Below are 15,497 nucleotides of genomic sequence, written 5' to 3'. Positions count from 1 at the left end.
CAGCATACTTTCGGGTGCAGCTCGGCAGGGAGCAATGGAATGCCTCTAATCTGTTGCAGCCACTGCTGCTCTGGTATGCATAAATCTGCAGTGGCGAAGAATCTCTGCCGGGATAGTCTGCCCCGCACACCCGGCGTATGAGCAATTTCCTAGCAATTCTCTGGCCACCGCCAATGTTTGCCCTCGCAAGCATGCTGCGGAAAATGTTCGCTTATCGGAATCCAAGTGGGTCTCAACACTCACCGCAGAAGTGCACTTTTACAAACACATCAAATTTGTTAAATACAAAACTGTTAGATACAATAGTATCTTTTTAAGTCATTGGTTGACATTGATAAAATATTTATGTATCTAAAATGTTTAAATGTATAATATTTTTTATACCTTCTACTTATGTAATGACTGTTACCTTTTCTCTTTGTGTAAGAAAAGCTTACGGGGGATTCTTCAAAGAGAATGGAAAGGGGGCTGCATTGCAACAGTGCTGGCCAGAGGGGTTTATCATCAGCTGCAGGCCACAAGCCAAAGGAATGCGTTGTACAGGAATGGTTGCTAAGTATTCCGTATTTGTATCTGGGCCAGCAGTCGTATCTGTATCTGCAGCTTCCCTGCGGGCTGTGGACAGTAAACAGTCGAAGCAGAAATGGAAATAAATAGTTGCCTTGCTCTTTTGTCTAATTAAAACGTTTCATTTCGTTCCAGCTCCATTTGTTGACGTCACACGCACACCACGCATGTGTGTGTGTTGCCACCCGGCACACGAAATAAGCAAAGGAATCTCCGGTTACTACCCTGCAGTAAATCCTTTTTATACGTACTGAAAGAACGAACGTTTACTTTGAAGCGAGAATCTTTTTTCTACCTGAGTGCATTGACTATTGTCAAAAATTAGATCATTGCTTTCAGTTTTTTGGCCGTAACTTGGTCAAATTGGGCCCCAGAGCAAAAACAATGACTGATTTTTACAGCTAACAACCTAAGTTATCCACGCATTTTTGATAAGGGGTAACATCATCATTTTTTGCGGAAATCGTTCAAAAATAAAATTTTCTGGATTTGAATGCCAATCGATTCCTGGTGTAAATACAAGCTCACAGAGATATGACATTCCATATTTGGACCATTTTTTTTAAAAATTTTTTGGTCAATATACCGATTTTCAGATTAGAAAACCATGTTTGAGGCCCATTGCAAAAGTACGAAATGTATTGGCAGTCTGGAAAGCGACATTTGGACTACTAAGCTGGTTTGTGTAAACCCCGAAGTATTGGATATCTGCTAGTCGATAAACTGGTCTCAATCGATGAACTGGTTTCCTTTTCCCCGTCGTCTGTGTGCGTGACAGACAAACGCACGGGCGCACTTTTCCACAGGAGCCACCGTCGTTGGCTGGTCAAATGGTTTCATCTTCATTTGGTTCTGGCCCTGTTTTTCTGCCAGACATACATATGCCTGCTTCGCCATTATGATGATTTATGAACGGAAATCATTTTTCGCCCACTGCGGCTTTTCTGGGTTGTCCAAACGGTGGTTTAGGGTGGTTGTGGGTGGTCCTTGGTCTAGGCCTCCTTTTGGAGGACCTACTCCGCCCCGAAGTATGCAACAGTTTTCAATTTCGTTTCCGTTTGCTGCAAACTTTCCCTTCACACTCGGCTGGCTCTCTTAATTTGAAAACCAATGCTCCTCCGGCTCGGTTATTTTCAGTTCGGATTTGTTCGCTGTTCGATTTGACTTCATTTGGGGAAAAGTTTTTGCCGAGCAGCTGGCCTCAGATTGATGAGTTTTCTTTTTCGGGTGGAGCATTAATTTCCCCTTAACAAATTCTGACATTGGCGCGGAGTGGGAAATAGGAAGAGATTTCCAGCAGGACAGCAACAAGTGGTCGTAGGCTGGTGGCTTTATGGCACAAATATTTTATAGCACAAGCTCTCTCATTGAAGCTTTTTGAAAGCCTTTTTTCTGATGCAGTTTTTGAAGACATCAACCAAATGTATCACAACTTTGGGCTTTAGGTCAATTATTCTTTATAAATATAGATCTGTGGTTGTAATAATAAACAGTGAACTTGAATGAAAAAAACCTGGTAATATATTTTTGTTATAACTTTCTCGTGATACCACTTGCTTCAAGGTAGTAATAAAAAAGGTTTAACCAGGGGTTTTAACAAAAGGGTATTCCCCCGTTGAGTCATGGATTTGAGCAGCTGAAACACCAAGCTGAGTCTTAAATTCCCCGTAATCAAGCTCATAAAACTTGGTTGGAGCCAAGCTTACAAAGCCCGGGGACCGTGGGGCTTTGGAGCTTTCCGAGAGAGAACTTTCTCCCATCTCGAAGCTCCCCATCCGAAGTGGAAAACGAACCGAGGCGAGTTTCGTGAGGCAGCCGTCCGCCAGTTCGACTTTCGACGCGCTGCCAGAAACATCGTAAGCACCGCTTAACCCGAAGTATATAACCTGAAAACTATATATGTTTTATAGAGTGGGATTCCCAGAGAGTGGGAGTAAAAACAGAGATTGAGAGTGTTCTAGTGCACGACAAGTTAATGTTTGGTTAATTTGACTTCTAGCGGGTTGCAATAAACAAACAAAGTTTTTCCCTCCGCCAACAAAAAACCTTACCACTCAGAAAAACAACAAGTGAAAGTGCTTCCACCAACCGCAGCAAAACAAACGAAAAACTCAAACCAAAAACCAAAACAAAACCAGATCTTTCAACTGATTACTAAGCGACTTCGCTTCTGTGAATTTGTTATTATTTTTTTTAGCTTCTAATTGATACCAAATTGAAGGCCACACGATCCCCTTCGATTGCCACAATTTTGGTACAGTTTGAGTCCAATTGAGTTACCAATTTCTTCTTTTGAAAAACCAAAAACAAGTTAAGCTTAGGTTTAATAAATCGGACGCAAGCTAAGAGAAAAGTGCTTTAAATGTTGTTCTGAATGAAATGAAATAAAAGCGAAAAACCGTTTTCCTTATTTTGAACGCTGTAAAAATAGCTTTTAACTAATACTTACCATCGAACTTGTGCCAATTTTATCCTCTACAGAAATATATATACATATATCCCAACCAATCCCACGATAAACTGACGCAATGAGCGCCGTCGATGCCATAATCAATTATAAACGCAGTCCCAACGAGGACTTCTACGGCCTGCTCCATTGCGATGAGAACTCATCGGTAAGTCTATCTTCGAACTTCTAGCACCTGACCATCCAACTTTACCAATCCATTCTCCATATTACCTTTCCTCGAACTGAAATCCCCAAATCTTGCCAATTTGGGCTGCCAAACTCACTTCGCTCATCGAACTTTACTACGAATTGAATTAGGAACTAATCCAATTGCGGCTTGCACAAGTGAGACCGATCGAATTGGTGCTTTTAGGGTGGACCAGTTTTCAGATTCCAGTTCTCATACTATAGAATTTATGCCTTTAAGTTAAACTTTTAATTAAATGCATGCAATACAAACCTTCGCATGAAATCATCTTTGAAATCAGATACAGTTCGTGTGGCGACTCGACACTGAGAGAAAAAGTATTTGAAACTATTTCAGCATGTATATTGAAATTCGTTTGTTTTTCTACTCGATTTGGCAAACATTGTAATTGAAAGATAAAAACAATGAAAATATAAATTATTTTATTCACTTCCAAGCTTATGTTTTTCTACTTTTGACCAATCTAGAGTTTTTTCTTGCAGTGTACCTCGAAGGCAAGAGGTTTGCTTTGAGAATTAGTTTCAATTACTCAGCAGCCATCGTAGATTGGCAGAATTGGCGTTGATCCGCCGCAGCTGCAGTTGAAAATCGAGCGTCGAGTGCAGTCTGAGTCAGAGTTTCCCGCAGGTTTTCGCACCCTTCCAAAGAGAAGAGCCCCTAAGCCGACTGATTGTGGGCCACACCAACTCCTGTCTGAGCGGAATTAACGAGCTCGGTTTGGCAGGCAATCTCGGTCGGCTTAATGGCATTTACCCATCAGCAGTCTCGATTCCCGGGCTCTGGCATTCATCTTGAGTCGTCACATTTTCGGGCTGAGTGCTAGCGAAAGGCAGGTGGAATGGGTGAGCTGTAATCAAATTTATTGGCCCGGAAAATGCTCAGAGCCACACACATTTTGCGAGCTGTCGATTGCATCAGACCGAGAGGCTGGGAAAGCTATTGAATTATGCAGGAGCTGCGAGGGCAGAGGACCAAGTCCTGGGCCTCCGTGACTCTGAATCGATTTGCTGCGCATGTAAACAAAATCAAATGTTTGCACTAGATCTGCGGAGAGGGGCTAAGCATTATGGCCGGGTCCTTATCACGTAGCTCTAGCTGCTGACCCCTGACCCCTGACCCGCTGTCATTGTTTGTCCGAAGTTCCCGACTATCTCTATTGCGGCAATTATCTCGGCCTGGCATCCACTCGAGAATGCAGCCCCTCCACTCGAATTCTCATGCAGATTAGTCTGTGTAATTTGCATACCCCAAGCCAAACAATCCTCCAACCAGAGCAGCACAAACTTCGAATGTTTTCGGGGCTAATTTGCGGAGATCTCCCTACGATTCTGGCCGCTTTAATTGGCCGGGTGCAATCTGATGGGGAATTAATCAAGGGGAAATTGAAATTGCTGTCGCCGAGGACAATGATGTGACTGTCGTGAGAATGTGTGTCTGGCGAGGCATTAATGGAGGCCACTCGATTGTGTAATGCTGGTGGGTGCAAAACAAGTGGTGTTGATTTCCCTGGAGAATCAAATTTCACAAGAGCAATCAGGAGAAACAGGAGCACCGAAATCACCGGGAGCCTGTGGAGCAGATTCCGTTTGTCTAATTATAGAAGCCCCAAGGCCGCGGCTGCTTTGGCCACGTACGCGCTGGCGTATGAGCAATATTAATTGCGCCGAAATTAATTACACGCACCGTTGCAGTGCGGTCGGCAACGCAAGCGAGTGCAGGTAATCCGCTTTCTGCGGCCTGGCTACTGCTGCCCTCCCAGTCCAGACCAGTTCAGCCCACTCCAGAACCATCAATTCTATCAGCATCATAGAGAGATATGTATTCCGAATACCATGGTGACCTAAATATGTTTGCTCTGTGGCAGCTGCCTTTCGACGTTTCCCCGCCGAACAATAGACTCGAAAGCGAGTGGAATAAAGGGACCCATGATGGTCGCTCCCATCCCTCCGTGCGGCTGCCTTGGTCCTTTGTGAGCCGACCGATGGTGCGCGAAAAGCCATTTCAATTTACAAGACAAAACAAGCAGCTGCGAACGACGAACACTGGGCAAAAAGGTTGATTTTTGGGGGTGTGTTACTAGAAAAAGGAGTTTAACAGCAGCCTTCCAAAAGAATACAAAGCTTTAAAAAAAATGTGAATCCAACTCAAACATTCCCCGCAGTATAAAGAGAAGCCCCTTTCGCTCAGTGTGGCGTGTCAGCATCGCCGCCATCATTATTTTTATTTCTGGTCCCGATGAAAGCTGTGTCAGATCTTTGCTGGCAACTGTCAACTTGTTGCTTGGCCGAAAGTCACTCGGGCTTAATTAATATCAATTGTTTGCCAAGTGTCAAAAGCCTTCTGCAGAGTCAAGGACTCTGACGAGCGAATTAATTTGGCAACATTTTAAACCCTCAAAGTTTCCGCACCTCCCCCGCAAGCTCTCGCTTTTCCAGTAGTTTTCCTCCGCCGCCGAAATAATGGCTCAAAGCGACAGCTTTTCTATTACTTTAAGTGCTGCTCAACTGCGCACGAACAGTTTCGCTCGTCAAGTTTTAATGTTTGCTTATTGTTATTTCGTTACTCGGCGGTTGAAATGGGTGGCTGGGGACTGGCAGCCCCATTTGATCCCTTCATCTTGCGGTGGATCCGTCTGCTGGTGACAGCTCCACCTGAACTGCGGTCTCCTTGGCAATCTGCAGGCCGCAGGAGAGCTCCACGTATCAATGTCTCTGTTTCCTTGTGTGCCCGCCATTATGTAATGTGTTTACCCGGAAAGGTCGCTTTAAAAATTTATACCACAAAATACTCAGTTAATTTGGGGCAAAGAGAATTCATCATCGCAATTCACTTAACTTGCCCAACTAATTTGTGCATTTCCCTCCTTTGCTTTCAGCCCGAGCAGATCCAGGCCGAGTACAAGGTCCTGGCCCTCCAGTACCATCCCGACAAGAACTCCGGCGACAAGGAGGCGGAGGCCAAGTTCCAGCAGCTAAAGGTAGGCAAAAGAAAACACGTAAAAGATCCAAGGAAAACAGCGCCTGAAATAAAGAAAAGGCGAGCGTTTCGGCATTTTACATATTTAATGAAGTTTCCTGGGGAGCCTCTCATTTTCGGGGAGGAGGGGTGTGGATTGTAAATTTGACAGCCTGTGGGGCAATATGTTCGAGATGAAAGTTGCCGGAGCAGGCTTAAAATTAATGTTTTTCAAGCCCGATACTTGCTCTGCTTAAACATCCAGGTGTGGGAGCTTAAGAAGTTCGATACCTCTGCTGGAGTTTATCCTCGTACTTATCTCGGATGCGTCAGAAAGCAAAGGATAATTATTGAGCATACAATCCATGATGTTCTGAAAAATAACTTAAAATAATTTAAGCTCTGAAATGCAACGCACTTAGACGAAATGTTTCAAGTCAAGAGCGTAAATTCTAAAAAGGGCGAATAAAAATATAAATGAAAAGCCAAGGGAAAAGTTGAGTGCAGCTGAAGTTGCTCGACTTTCTGAGCCGCACAAATGGCTTGACTTGAGTTGAGAACTTTATGTTTTGAATCTTGATAAGTTGGCCGAGTCTGTGGAGAGCGTTCTCCTTGAAAGCGCTCATCCCCTGATAGTTTCTGTAATTAGCTGGCGACCAGTCAAGCGAACGCATCTATTCAAATCGTGTCTGTCAGTTGGGGAAAGTTTTAAGCTGCGTTAAACAATGGCTGCCCTTTGCACACGCACACACACACCACTCGCACACTCACACTCGTGCACTTAACCCACTTTCACATACTCGATGTACAGTTGCTCAAACACACACAAACACGCGCTGCGTCCTCAAATTGAATTTTCCGAGCGACAAAAGAAAAACAAGGCGCCAGCGATGAGATAAAATAAATTACCCATACAAAATATATTTTTTGAAACGTTTATTGATTTTCCCCACAGCGAACAAAGGGCGGGGTTGAAAAAGGCGTGTCGGAACCCGACAACTCATTAACGTGTGGCTAAAAACAAAATCAAATTTATGTGGAGAAAAGTGCTGGATCCTGTGAATTTTGCTGGGGATGGTATACCTAATAGAGCGAGAATGAAGAGTAAAATAGGGTTTGACAGGTGGTGAAACCAATTTAATATTACATTTCGCTAAGTAAGGCTTGAAATTAAATCTTTCCTATTAGGGCTTATACTCTTTTGTAATAGCTATTGTTATTTTATGCCGGAACATATGAAAAGTCAAGTTGCTTTATGCCAACTTTCCTTTCAATTGAATGCTGATAAGCTTTTCAGCGAAGTGCATTTCAGGGAATTGCAGGTTGTTAAATTATATTTTCCGTTCTCCCTCTTACGTAAAGTTTTAACACACTGAAACAACGAAAGGCAAATTAAGGGGGAACGCGGATCCCTGCCCTCCATTATGCACGAGGGTCCTTGGTCCTGGACAGGGACCAGGGCTCTCCCCCCTTGTCGTAATCATACTTATAGCTGTTCAGGAGCTCGTGCCGCTGTCCGGCGGAACGGGAGGAACGCGCCGTACAATTTACGGCTCGTAAAATTGGACGTGCATGTGTGCGGAGCTCGTAAATATGCCAGAATATGCCACGATGTGCAGGAGGACTTACCTTTATGGCGGGCCATAAAACAAAACCAGTGTGTGGGCCCATGAAGCGTTTAAAATGAAACGCTGAGATTTCAAAGGCCGAGTCAGGTTGGAGGTTCTACGGAAATTCCACAGCTCTCCCCGAGGAGTATGCAAATGAGCCAGGACTCCATCATCACGGCATTCGACTAACGAATTACAACACAATTTGCAGTTGTCAAGCTGTCCCCTCAACTCCCCCGGGATGTCGGGAGACACACAATACACTCCAAGGACACTAAATTGACTAAGGATACACTAGCTGGATTAACAAGGTCCGGATTATAGTGTGGTATAGCTACTTTTCTCTCGTCGGGTGCAGATGAATCGCTTCCGAACTGCTAATTATCCAGGATCCTGAATTATTTCGAGAAAAAGCAACTAAGCGATTGCCCTAATTGAAGACAAACAAGCCGGCAGGCCTCCAGGTTATCCTGTTCCTCAGTTCTTCGGGTTTTGAGCCCTGTTTGCTGACCCACATAATCAGTGGCTAGTGAAATAATTGATTATCATGTAAACAGGACCCGAAAAGCTGCCGGAACAATAAAACAGCCGTCGAGCGATGAAATCTCAGAGCGCCAATTGTGCATGTGTGTAAGTGGGTGTCTGTCTATCTGCATATCTGCACTGGAAAACACAATCGATAGTTTAAATAAATTCAATTCAATTTTACTAAAATCAATTTATCGTAGGTTAGGATAAATCATTATCAGAAGAAGAACCAGGTGATAGAGAAAAACTAAACGTTTTTAAAACATATTCTTCCTCCATTTGTTAGTTTTTTCTAGTGCATCCTTTTGTGTGTATTAAACACCCGCCAAGCGTATCGGTGTCTACCGCTGTGGTTGTGTGTGTGCGTGTGTGTGTGTGTGTTGGGGCTGGCGGTAAAAGTAGTCAAGATATATATCAAGCCCCAGCCGAGGCTATCAAAATCACTTGAGCGTGCAAATATGTGAGGGCTCTCTGCGGATGAGTGTGTATGAGTGCGGGTATCCCCATTGTGTGCGTGTGTGTGTGTGTGTGGGCACGCCAGTAAGTGTGCTATAGCAAGGCATATGAAATTGATTAACATGCAGGCCGAGCCAAGGCGGAAAAAGAACTGGGGGACGGGTTGGCATCCGAAACCTGTGCAGCTGTTGATTTTGCACTTGAGCAAATCCCAGTCCTGACTTTCATGGGGCTGATCAGTGTTCGTGGGAAATGGGGAGGGGGAGGGGGAGGGGGTTTGCTGTATGTGCCCCTTTCATGTTCGGTATCGAGCAAAATAGATTAAAGTTTGTTTCGCCTTACACATTTTGTGCTGTAAATTGAGAACTTACACTGGTTCTGGGCCACAGAATATTCATAGAAAGACAGTGTCGGAGAAGGGAAATTTTAATAAAATTCAAAGACTGTGAAATGCTGAGGCACAAAATTAAAACCTCTTGAACGCTCTGCTCCCTTTGGCGGCACCCATTAATTTGGCCAAAAATGTGATATTTTCCAGGAGGCCAAGGAGACCTTGTGCGACCCCGAAAAGAGGGCCGTGTACGACAAGTGGCGCAACAGCGGCATCTCGATGAGCTACAAGCAGTGGCTGGGCATGAAGGAGCATGTCGGTCAGGTGAGAAGATACACGATTGCCGAGAAAGTGGATAAAGAGGTATGCGGTATGGGCCAGGAACTCAGCGAACCAGAGAAGTAGTCGCCCCGTCTCTCTCACACTCTCACTCCCTCTTTATTAGTCCTCTCTCCCTCTCTCAGGCACAAAGGAAGACTTGATCCTTTATTATTATCCCCTGTCCCGCTGCACTGCGTCAACACTTGTGCCTGCTTTGTGTCCCTTCATTGGTTTGTTTGCCCCCTAATGAAATTTGTAAGCAAAGGCGGAGTTCTTTTTTGTTGTAGCACAATTAACGCGATTATTCCGAGCCCACCCGAAAACCCCCACGTGCAGCTCAATGGTAATTTCCGCAGGCGGGCCGAGCGGAAATTGTCGCCATCCATCAGCGGCCGATGTTGTCCGGCCTTCAGAATGGGGCGGGGATTATGAGCGCCAAGTCCGTATTTGCATTTCTAATTTCCAGCCCGGACACCTAGTTAAAACTTTACGGTGAAAAGGCTCCCAGGCTGGGAAACACTCCATTAAATCAATAAATTTCGAGGGGGACAGTAAACAAGACAAATTCCTTTAAAGGGAGTTTTTAATGGAAAAGCGGTGCCTTTTAGCTTCAGCTGTTTCTTCTTTTAATTACAACTTGTCATTGAGACTTCCATCTAATTTTACCCGAGTAAAGATCCCTGGGTTTTATATTTCAAACGGTTAGAAGAGTCCGATTGCCAATGAGTCACATATAAATTTAAAGTTTGTAGTCATTGTTTCTATTTTAAAAATCCAGTTTGCAACTGTTTAAATACTTATTTACTTATGCTAATCTTTTTTTAAAAAATTTGAAACTTTTATTCCCCTTTCTATTATCTTTCTAATATTTCTTGCAATCGTAGTTTAGATGTTTAAATACCCCTTTGAAGCCCCTCCCCCTCCCCTCTCTCTGTGTTTCTCTATAAGCCCGCTCCTGAGTGCCCGACGAACTCCACTGAATGCAAACCTCTCTTGAATGTACCTCTTCATCCAATTCTGTGTGTGTCCGTGTGTGTTGTTGCATGCGAAGTCGAGGACGGGGACATCCGTGCAAACGAAGGTCCTTGGTCCTCGACCACAACCGCGGAATTGTATCTAATTAAATGCCTTTGTTCACCCTTTGTCCGCCCAACGAAGTCCATGCACTGGGTGACCCCCAAGACCAAGGACCGCATGCTGCCGGAGACCGGAGGAGCAGCTGCCCAGGGACCCGGGTCCGGCGCCGGATGCAGCAGCGGCGGCCTGACCGCAGCCTCGCCCAACCCCGCCCACCGGCGGGCCTCCGAGGGCGGGGCGGCCTTGTACTACGGGAGTCGCAAGGCCGAGTGGGGCGGCGAGAACACCGACGTGGCCAACAAGTTCCGCAACTACGAGATCTAAGGTGCGGAAGCAGAAGTTTTCACGAGCACATTCAAAGTCAACCGGAAAGAGAGCAGAAGAAAAGAGGATTCGGGCAACTAGCCCACAAGTTATGCAATTATATCAAAATATTCGGAAGGGAGGAGAAACTTATTATCGATGTGTAACTTAAGCGTTGCGAACTCCAGAGCACAGATACTCGTATATAGATGTTTATAGGTGTACAAAAATATATATAGAAAATGGTAATTTACTAACGTATATTTAAGGAAAGAAACTGTAATTTCAATAAACTCCCCCAAAGAAAATCCCAGGCGGAGCGGCAAGAATTTTAAGTTGAGTAACTTAGTCAAATTTTAACGCAGAAATGCAAGTTGAATATACACACCATATACTATATATTTATGTAATCAGTGTATTTGTATATCGATGTTTCAAAGTACCATGAATGTACCCCCAAGACAATCCCTTGGCAGCAAACAAAACTAAGCTAAAGCTAAAGCTAAAGCTAGAACTGTAACTGAAACTAAACTTTAACTAAACTAGTGACAGTCTAGCAAATCACCCACCACAAAAAGCGAAAGAAGAGCAAAACATATGAAAGACATAATGAAGCGAATTTAACCCTTATACACATGACACATTTGCATAGTCAAAAAACTTTCACTCGGTGTCCTTTTAAAGAGCAACAATGCGAAAAGTCTCCAACTGAACTATTTTACCTACCAGAAAATTATTTTCGCAAAAAAATCTAAAAAAAATAACAAAATATCAAAGGAAAATCAAAAAAAAAAAAAAAGAAGAGAAATTTATATAAATGTTTTGATGGATAGAGCGGTGAACTTTTCCAACTTATACATATAGCAGAGAATTATTGTCATTATTATTGTACTATTATGCCCAGAGCAGAGAAATAATTACTACATAAATGTTGTTGCTGGATTTAAATGCATTACTTATACAATTACATATGGATGTTTGTTTTAAGACATACTCTATTGAATTTATTCAAATACACACATATTGCGGATAGACCAGACCAGACCCAGATCAGATCGGAAAGATAGGGACAGCTGCAGGCCAAAGGCGTGACCCGTGACCCCCGACCTTCAAGAAGGGCGGGGCCGGGGCATCAGCAGTACTAGCAAGTACGCAATTAATTAGTGTTGGTTCTAACTTAGCTGGCGCAATGTTTAAGCGGCGAGAGAACAGAACAGATCACAAATAAAGCATCTTTTTGAAAGGGGTTCCCACTCCTGGCGGAACCTCAGGTATTCAATCTTGTGTACTTACTTGGGGGTTGTTGGAAAAAAGGTACAGTGAGTATATATTTAAGCATTTCTTTATCTCAATCTATATTTTCGTATACTTACAGCCCTATACAAGAACTTGGTTCACCGCAAACTTGACTCGATTGCTTACTTAAACTTAGTTAAACTTTTCGAGAGGCTGCCTCTGCCTCCATCCGTTTTTCCACTTCCAAAATCTGGGCGTAGGTAGCCAACGAATCATCCCACAGTTCGCAGGGTCGCCGATCTGATTGGTCGATCTCTCGAATCCAGCGATTTTGCACTATAAAATAAATTGGTTTAAGTGAACTATAATTGATTAAAATCAAGAAGCATACCCCACTTGGAACCGGAAATTATGGGACAGGCGCCGTGTTGAGTTCGAACGTCTCCGACTCCAGAGGCGTGCAGATTGTGCCAGAAGGCAGCTGGAAGGGCATACCAGGTTACAGTTAAGGAACCCATAAGGAATCAGGAGTAAATGTAGGTACCTGCGTATTTTTTTGGCTTTACGAGTGTCCGTAGTCGTGGAAAGGCTGTGCCTCCACCCTGTGCAACATCCGAGAGCTTTAGGTGGTTTAAGTTTGATTTAAGTTTAGTTTGAACAGTTGCTTCAGGAATCCTTTACTTACATAGAAAAGAACTGTGGCAATGCGGTTACCCAGTTCCGGAGAGGAGACCAAGCCAGCATCAAACTGTTGGGCAGGAAAAAAATTACTAAATAGAAATGTCTTGTAAGGGAGTAAAGCCTACAGAAATCTGATCGAACCAGTCCATGTGCTCCCCGTAGTGGCCACCGATCCCGTAGTTGGCGAACTGGTGGTCCTCGGCATACTTCATGTTCATGTTGGTCATGTCCGCCACCCTCTGATCGATGGTGGCCAGCACTTTGTGCGCCGAGGCGGGAATGAAGGTGATCTGGCTGGTGCGGACATTGGAGACCACCGACTCGTTGGCGCCCGTCACCATGGCCCGAACCAGCCGGTTGTTGGTCAGCTGCCTGATCACGTCGATCTCGCTCTGGTAGATGACGTCGTGGTATACCACGAGCAGCGGGTCCTGGAAGAGCTCCTCCGCCTTGAGGGGAGCGATCCAGAGGAAGGGATGCGTTTCGGTGACGTAACCACAGCGGAGATGGCGCCGCTCCTTGGGAGTGAGTTGCCAATGGCCACTGCAGGTGAGGCAGAAGGCCTGGAACGGGTCCACAACCTGGCTCTCCTCAGGAACGGGCTAAACGGGAATAAATCTTGAATAAAAGGGATCCCCTCTAGTTGTAACACCACTTACAGCATGTTCAAGTATGGGTTTGGAGTCATTTACCAACGCTTTTTCGCCCAGGGACTGCAGAAAGCTTTCGTAATTCCGAGCGTGCTCCTCACTGGCCGGTTGAATTTTTATCAGCTCCTGGTAGGTGTCATTGAGACCCCGAAAGTCCTCCAACTCCGCCTTTGCCTGCACGAGAAGAGCCAGCACCTGTGGTCTGAGTTCCTCTGCCTTTTCTCCGCCTGGCAAGCGATTTCCGGCTTCAATCAGCCAGGAGTGAGCCAATCGGGGATGATGGTAGCTCAGAGCCAATCTGGCTATATCCACACAATCCTCAGAGCTCAGTTGGGTGCTAGAATAATTACAAGCCTTGTTATATAGTAAGTGCCGAGGAGAGTGGAATGCCCTAAGTACCCATGATCTACGCCATCTAACACTCCTCTGACTATGTCCTTGGCCTCCAGTCTGTAGACAAACTGCAGTTTCAGCAGGCCATCTATGGCTCCCTCCAGATCTCGTTTTTTGGGCAGTGTCTCCCGATTCCTTAGCTTCCTTAGACGACCCAGTGACTCTGAAGGTAAAAAGTGATTAGAAGTGCTTTCTAATTTGTCGGTTCTTCACACACTCTCGCCTGTCGATGTCACCATGAGGTTTTCCACTCGCTGCCAATCTACGGTTAGTCTTTTATTCAGCAGATACTTGTTGAGGGGACTGTCCAAATAGGATGGACCCCAATCACGGGCCTCGTCCCGCTCAATCTCGAACTCCCGCAGCCGTCTAATCCAATAGTAATAAAGAATATTTTTAAGGCTTTAAAATAATTTGTTTCTTGCTTACGCTTTTAAGAAATCCAATTTTCCCTGATTATCGGCTAGGAATTTCTGCATATGCAGCAGCATTTTCTGCTCGTAACCGAAAACTTTGGTCATCTCGTGTATGGAGGAGTAGAACTCCGCTCCAGAAACCAAGTAGAATAGTTGGTGGAACACCAGCAGAAGTGCTGATAAGGCCGGATAAACCATTGTATCTGAGATCCGCTCTCGAGAGCTCTTGGATTCCAACTGACCGCGGCAGTTGACCCCATAGAATATTACATAATTGCCAAGAAGGGTTTCCGTTGGAAACCAGTTCTCACACGCACCAAAAGAAGATGAGCCGGCAACTGGTTTTGCCTAGATAATAATTAAGGTGAGCGGCAAAAATACAGATGATTAGTAAATTGTGTAAAACATTAAAAAAAATATTGATCAGCTGTTTGCCAGGCCTTGCAATTCTCAAAAAAAGGTGGAACTAAAAGCAGAGTTAATGTAATTATAGAAACTCTGGGAGTTTTAGCTTCCCGTTTACTCCAATGTTGTAAGATTCAGAATTGGGCAAGCTGCTGCTTTTTTGTCTTCTGTCATTTAGCGAAGGTCTTCGCCATTCTAGATCCGTGGTGAATATGGACGACCTGTTAAAAATGGAGGGTGAACTAGTTGCCAATCTGGAAAGTTATGCTGCTGTGCTTACCAATAAAGCCAAAACTATTAGGAGGTGAGTCTAGTAATTAGTTCTCGTATTTTTGGTTCTTATAAAAACATATTAGGCCTTAAAGGGGTGTTCTCCAGATGAAGGAAGTGCATCAGAGAATGAAGAAGGAAAAACTCACGGAATTCAGAGCCTTGAATAGTTATTCCCTCATTCGACACATGCAGGCAGACTGGCTGATGTGGAATCAGTATTTGGAGCACTCTTCTTATGCGGAACACTTAGCTTTTGTAGAGTCAAAGAAAGAGTTTTTACCAAAGGAACACGACTTTTCAATGCACACTGGCTGTCCACTCATCGTGGGTTCGAAGTGGGGTTTGTTGAATTCCTATTCTATTTGTTCTTTTAATTTAAAATATACCTCCTAGTGGTCAGCAAGTGGATAGACGATAAGCGACAAGAGTTCAGGAGGCCCTGCATCGACATTAAAGCAAATTCTAAGCATTCGTTATCTGTAGAAAAGCTATTCTAGCTCATATTATTTTAAGTTGTATTAATAATAAGCCTCTAAAATTGTATACTTTGTACCGAGGCAATTCTAATTGCATATTAAGGTGAAACTAAAAGGGGCATAATGTAATTATAAAACTCCAAGGTTTGAAAGTTGTTTTTC

General features: G+C 44.2%; 3 protein-coding genes across 6 annotated transcripts; 2 read left to right on the top strand and 1 right to left on the bottom strand.

Moving 5' to 3' along the window:
* Window positions 1–2,388: 2,388 nt before the first annotated feature.
* Window positions 2,389–12,079, top strand: LOC108099419 (J domain-containing protein). 3 transcript variants are annotated; one of them, XM_017202948.2, is made up of 5 exons: window positions 2,389–2,444; window positions 3,049–3,182; window positions 6,100–6,201; window positions 9,312–9,428; window positions 10,584–12,079. In XM_017202948.2, exons 2-5 carry the CDS (start codon window positions 3,096–3,098, stop codon window positions 10,824–10,826), a joined length of 549 nt encoding a protein of 182 aa, XP_017058437.1. In that variant the 5' UTR covers window positions 2,389–2,444; window positions 3,049–3,095; the 3' UTR covers window positions 10,827–12,079. The 3 variants fall into 3 exon arrangements, with proteins under 3 accessions (XP_017058437.1, XP_017058435.1, XP_017058436.1); XM_017202946.2 differs by having other exon boundaries at window positions 9,312–9,467; XM_017202947.2 differs by having other exon boundaries at window positions 2,402–2,423; window positions 9,312–9,467.
* A 54-nt stretch (window positions 12,080–12,133) lies between these two features.
* LOC108099415 (prolyl 4-hydroxylase subunit alpha-2) lies at window positions 12,134–14,379 on the bottom strand. The gene is made up of 9 exons (XM_017202941.2): window positions 14,195–14,379; window positions 13,983–14,134; window positions 13,772–13,928; window positions 13,382–13,709; window positions 12,848–13,324; window positions 12,727–12,789; window positions 12,586–12,661; window positions 12,433–12,522; window positions 12,134–12,377 (listed from the first exon to the last, which is right to left on the bottom strand). The coding sequence occupies exons 1-9, from the start codon at window positions 14,377–14,379 to the stop codon at window positions 12,238–12,240; spliced, it is 1,668 nt and encodes a 555-aa protein (XP_017058430.1). The 3' UTR covers window positions 12,134–12,237.
* Window positions 14,380–14,780: 401 nt separating this feature from the next.
* Window positions 14,781–15,472, top strand: LOC108099420 (prolyl 4-hydroxylase subunit alpha-1-like). Of its 2 annotated transcripts, none has more exons than XM_017202950.2 (3): window positions 14,781–14,890; window positions 14,952–15,194; window positions 15,253–15,472. In XM_017202950.2, the coding sequence occupies exons 1-3, from the start codon at window positions 14,799–14,801 to the stop codon at window positions 15,275–15,277; spliced, it is 360 nt and encodes a 119-aa protein (XP_017058439.1). In that variant the 5' UTR covers window positions 14,781–14,798; the 3' UTR covers window positions 15,278–15,472. The 2 variants fall into 2 exon arrangements, with proteins under 2 accessions (XP_017058439.1, XP_017058438.1); XM_017202949.2 differs by having other exon boundaries at window positions 14,952–15,199.
* The last annotated feature ends 25 nt before the right edge of the window (window positions 15,473–15,497 follow it).

This window comes from Drosophila ficusphila, unplaced genomic scaffold (genome assembly GCF_018152265.1).
Source record: "Drosophila ficusphila isolate 14025-0441.05 unplaced genomic scaffold, ASM1815226v1 contig_791, whole genome shotgun sequence".
Lineage (NCBI taxonomy): Eukaryota > Metazoa > Arthropoda > Insecta > Diptera > Drosophilidae > Drosophila > Drosophila ficusphila.
Note: the sequence above shows the minus strand (reverse complement) of the source record. Positions and strands in the feature narration are given on the sequence as shown.

Excerpts from the sequence above, each read along its gene's own strand:
- LOC108099420 (XM_017202949.2), top strand. The coding sequence starts at position 14,799 with ATGGACGACCTGTTAAAAATGGAGGGTGAACTAGTTGCCAATCTGGAA. Across the intron at positions 14,891-14,951 it reads AAAGCCAAAACTATTAGGAG|GGGTGTTCTCCAGATGAAGG; the intron begins GTGAGTCTAGTA and ends TAGGCCTTAAAG. Across the intron at positions 15,200-15,252 it reads CATCGTGGGTTCGAAGTGGG|TGGTCAGCAAGTGGATAGAC; the intron begins GTTTGTTGAATT and ends TATACCTCCTAG.
- LOC108099415 (XM_017202941.2), bottom strand. The coding sequence starts at position 14,379 with ATGGTTTATCCGGCCTTATCAGCACTTCTGCTGGTGTTCCACCAACTA. Across the intron at positions 13,710-13,771 it reads TTAGATGGCGTAGATCATGG|CACCCAACTGAGCTCTGAGG; the intron begins GTACTTAGGGCA and ends TAATTATTCTAG. Across the intron at positions 12,662-12,726 it reads TTGCCACAGTTCTTTTCTAT|CTCTCGGATGTTGCACAGGG; the intron begins GTAAGTAAAGGA and ends AACCACCTAAAG.
- LOC108099419 (XM_017202946.2), top strand. The coding sequence starts at position 3,096 with ATGAGCGCCGTCGATGCCATAATCAATTATAAACGCAGTCCCAACGAG. Across the intron at positions 6,202-9,311 it reads CCAAGTTCCAGCAGCTAAAG|GAGGCCAAGGAGACCTTGTG; the intron begins GTAGGCAAAAGA and ends GATATTTTCCAG. Across the intron at positions 9,468-10,583 it reads CCGAGAAAGTGGATAAAGAG|TCCATGCACTGGGTGACCCC; the intron begins GTATGCGGTATG and ends CGCCCAACGAAG.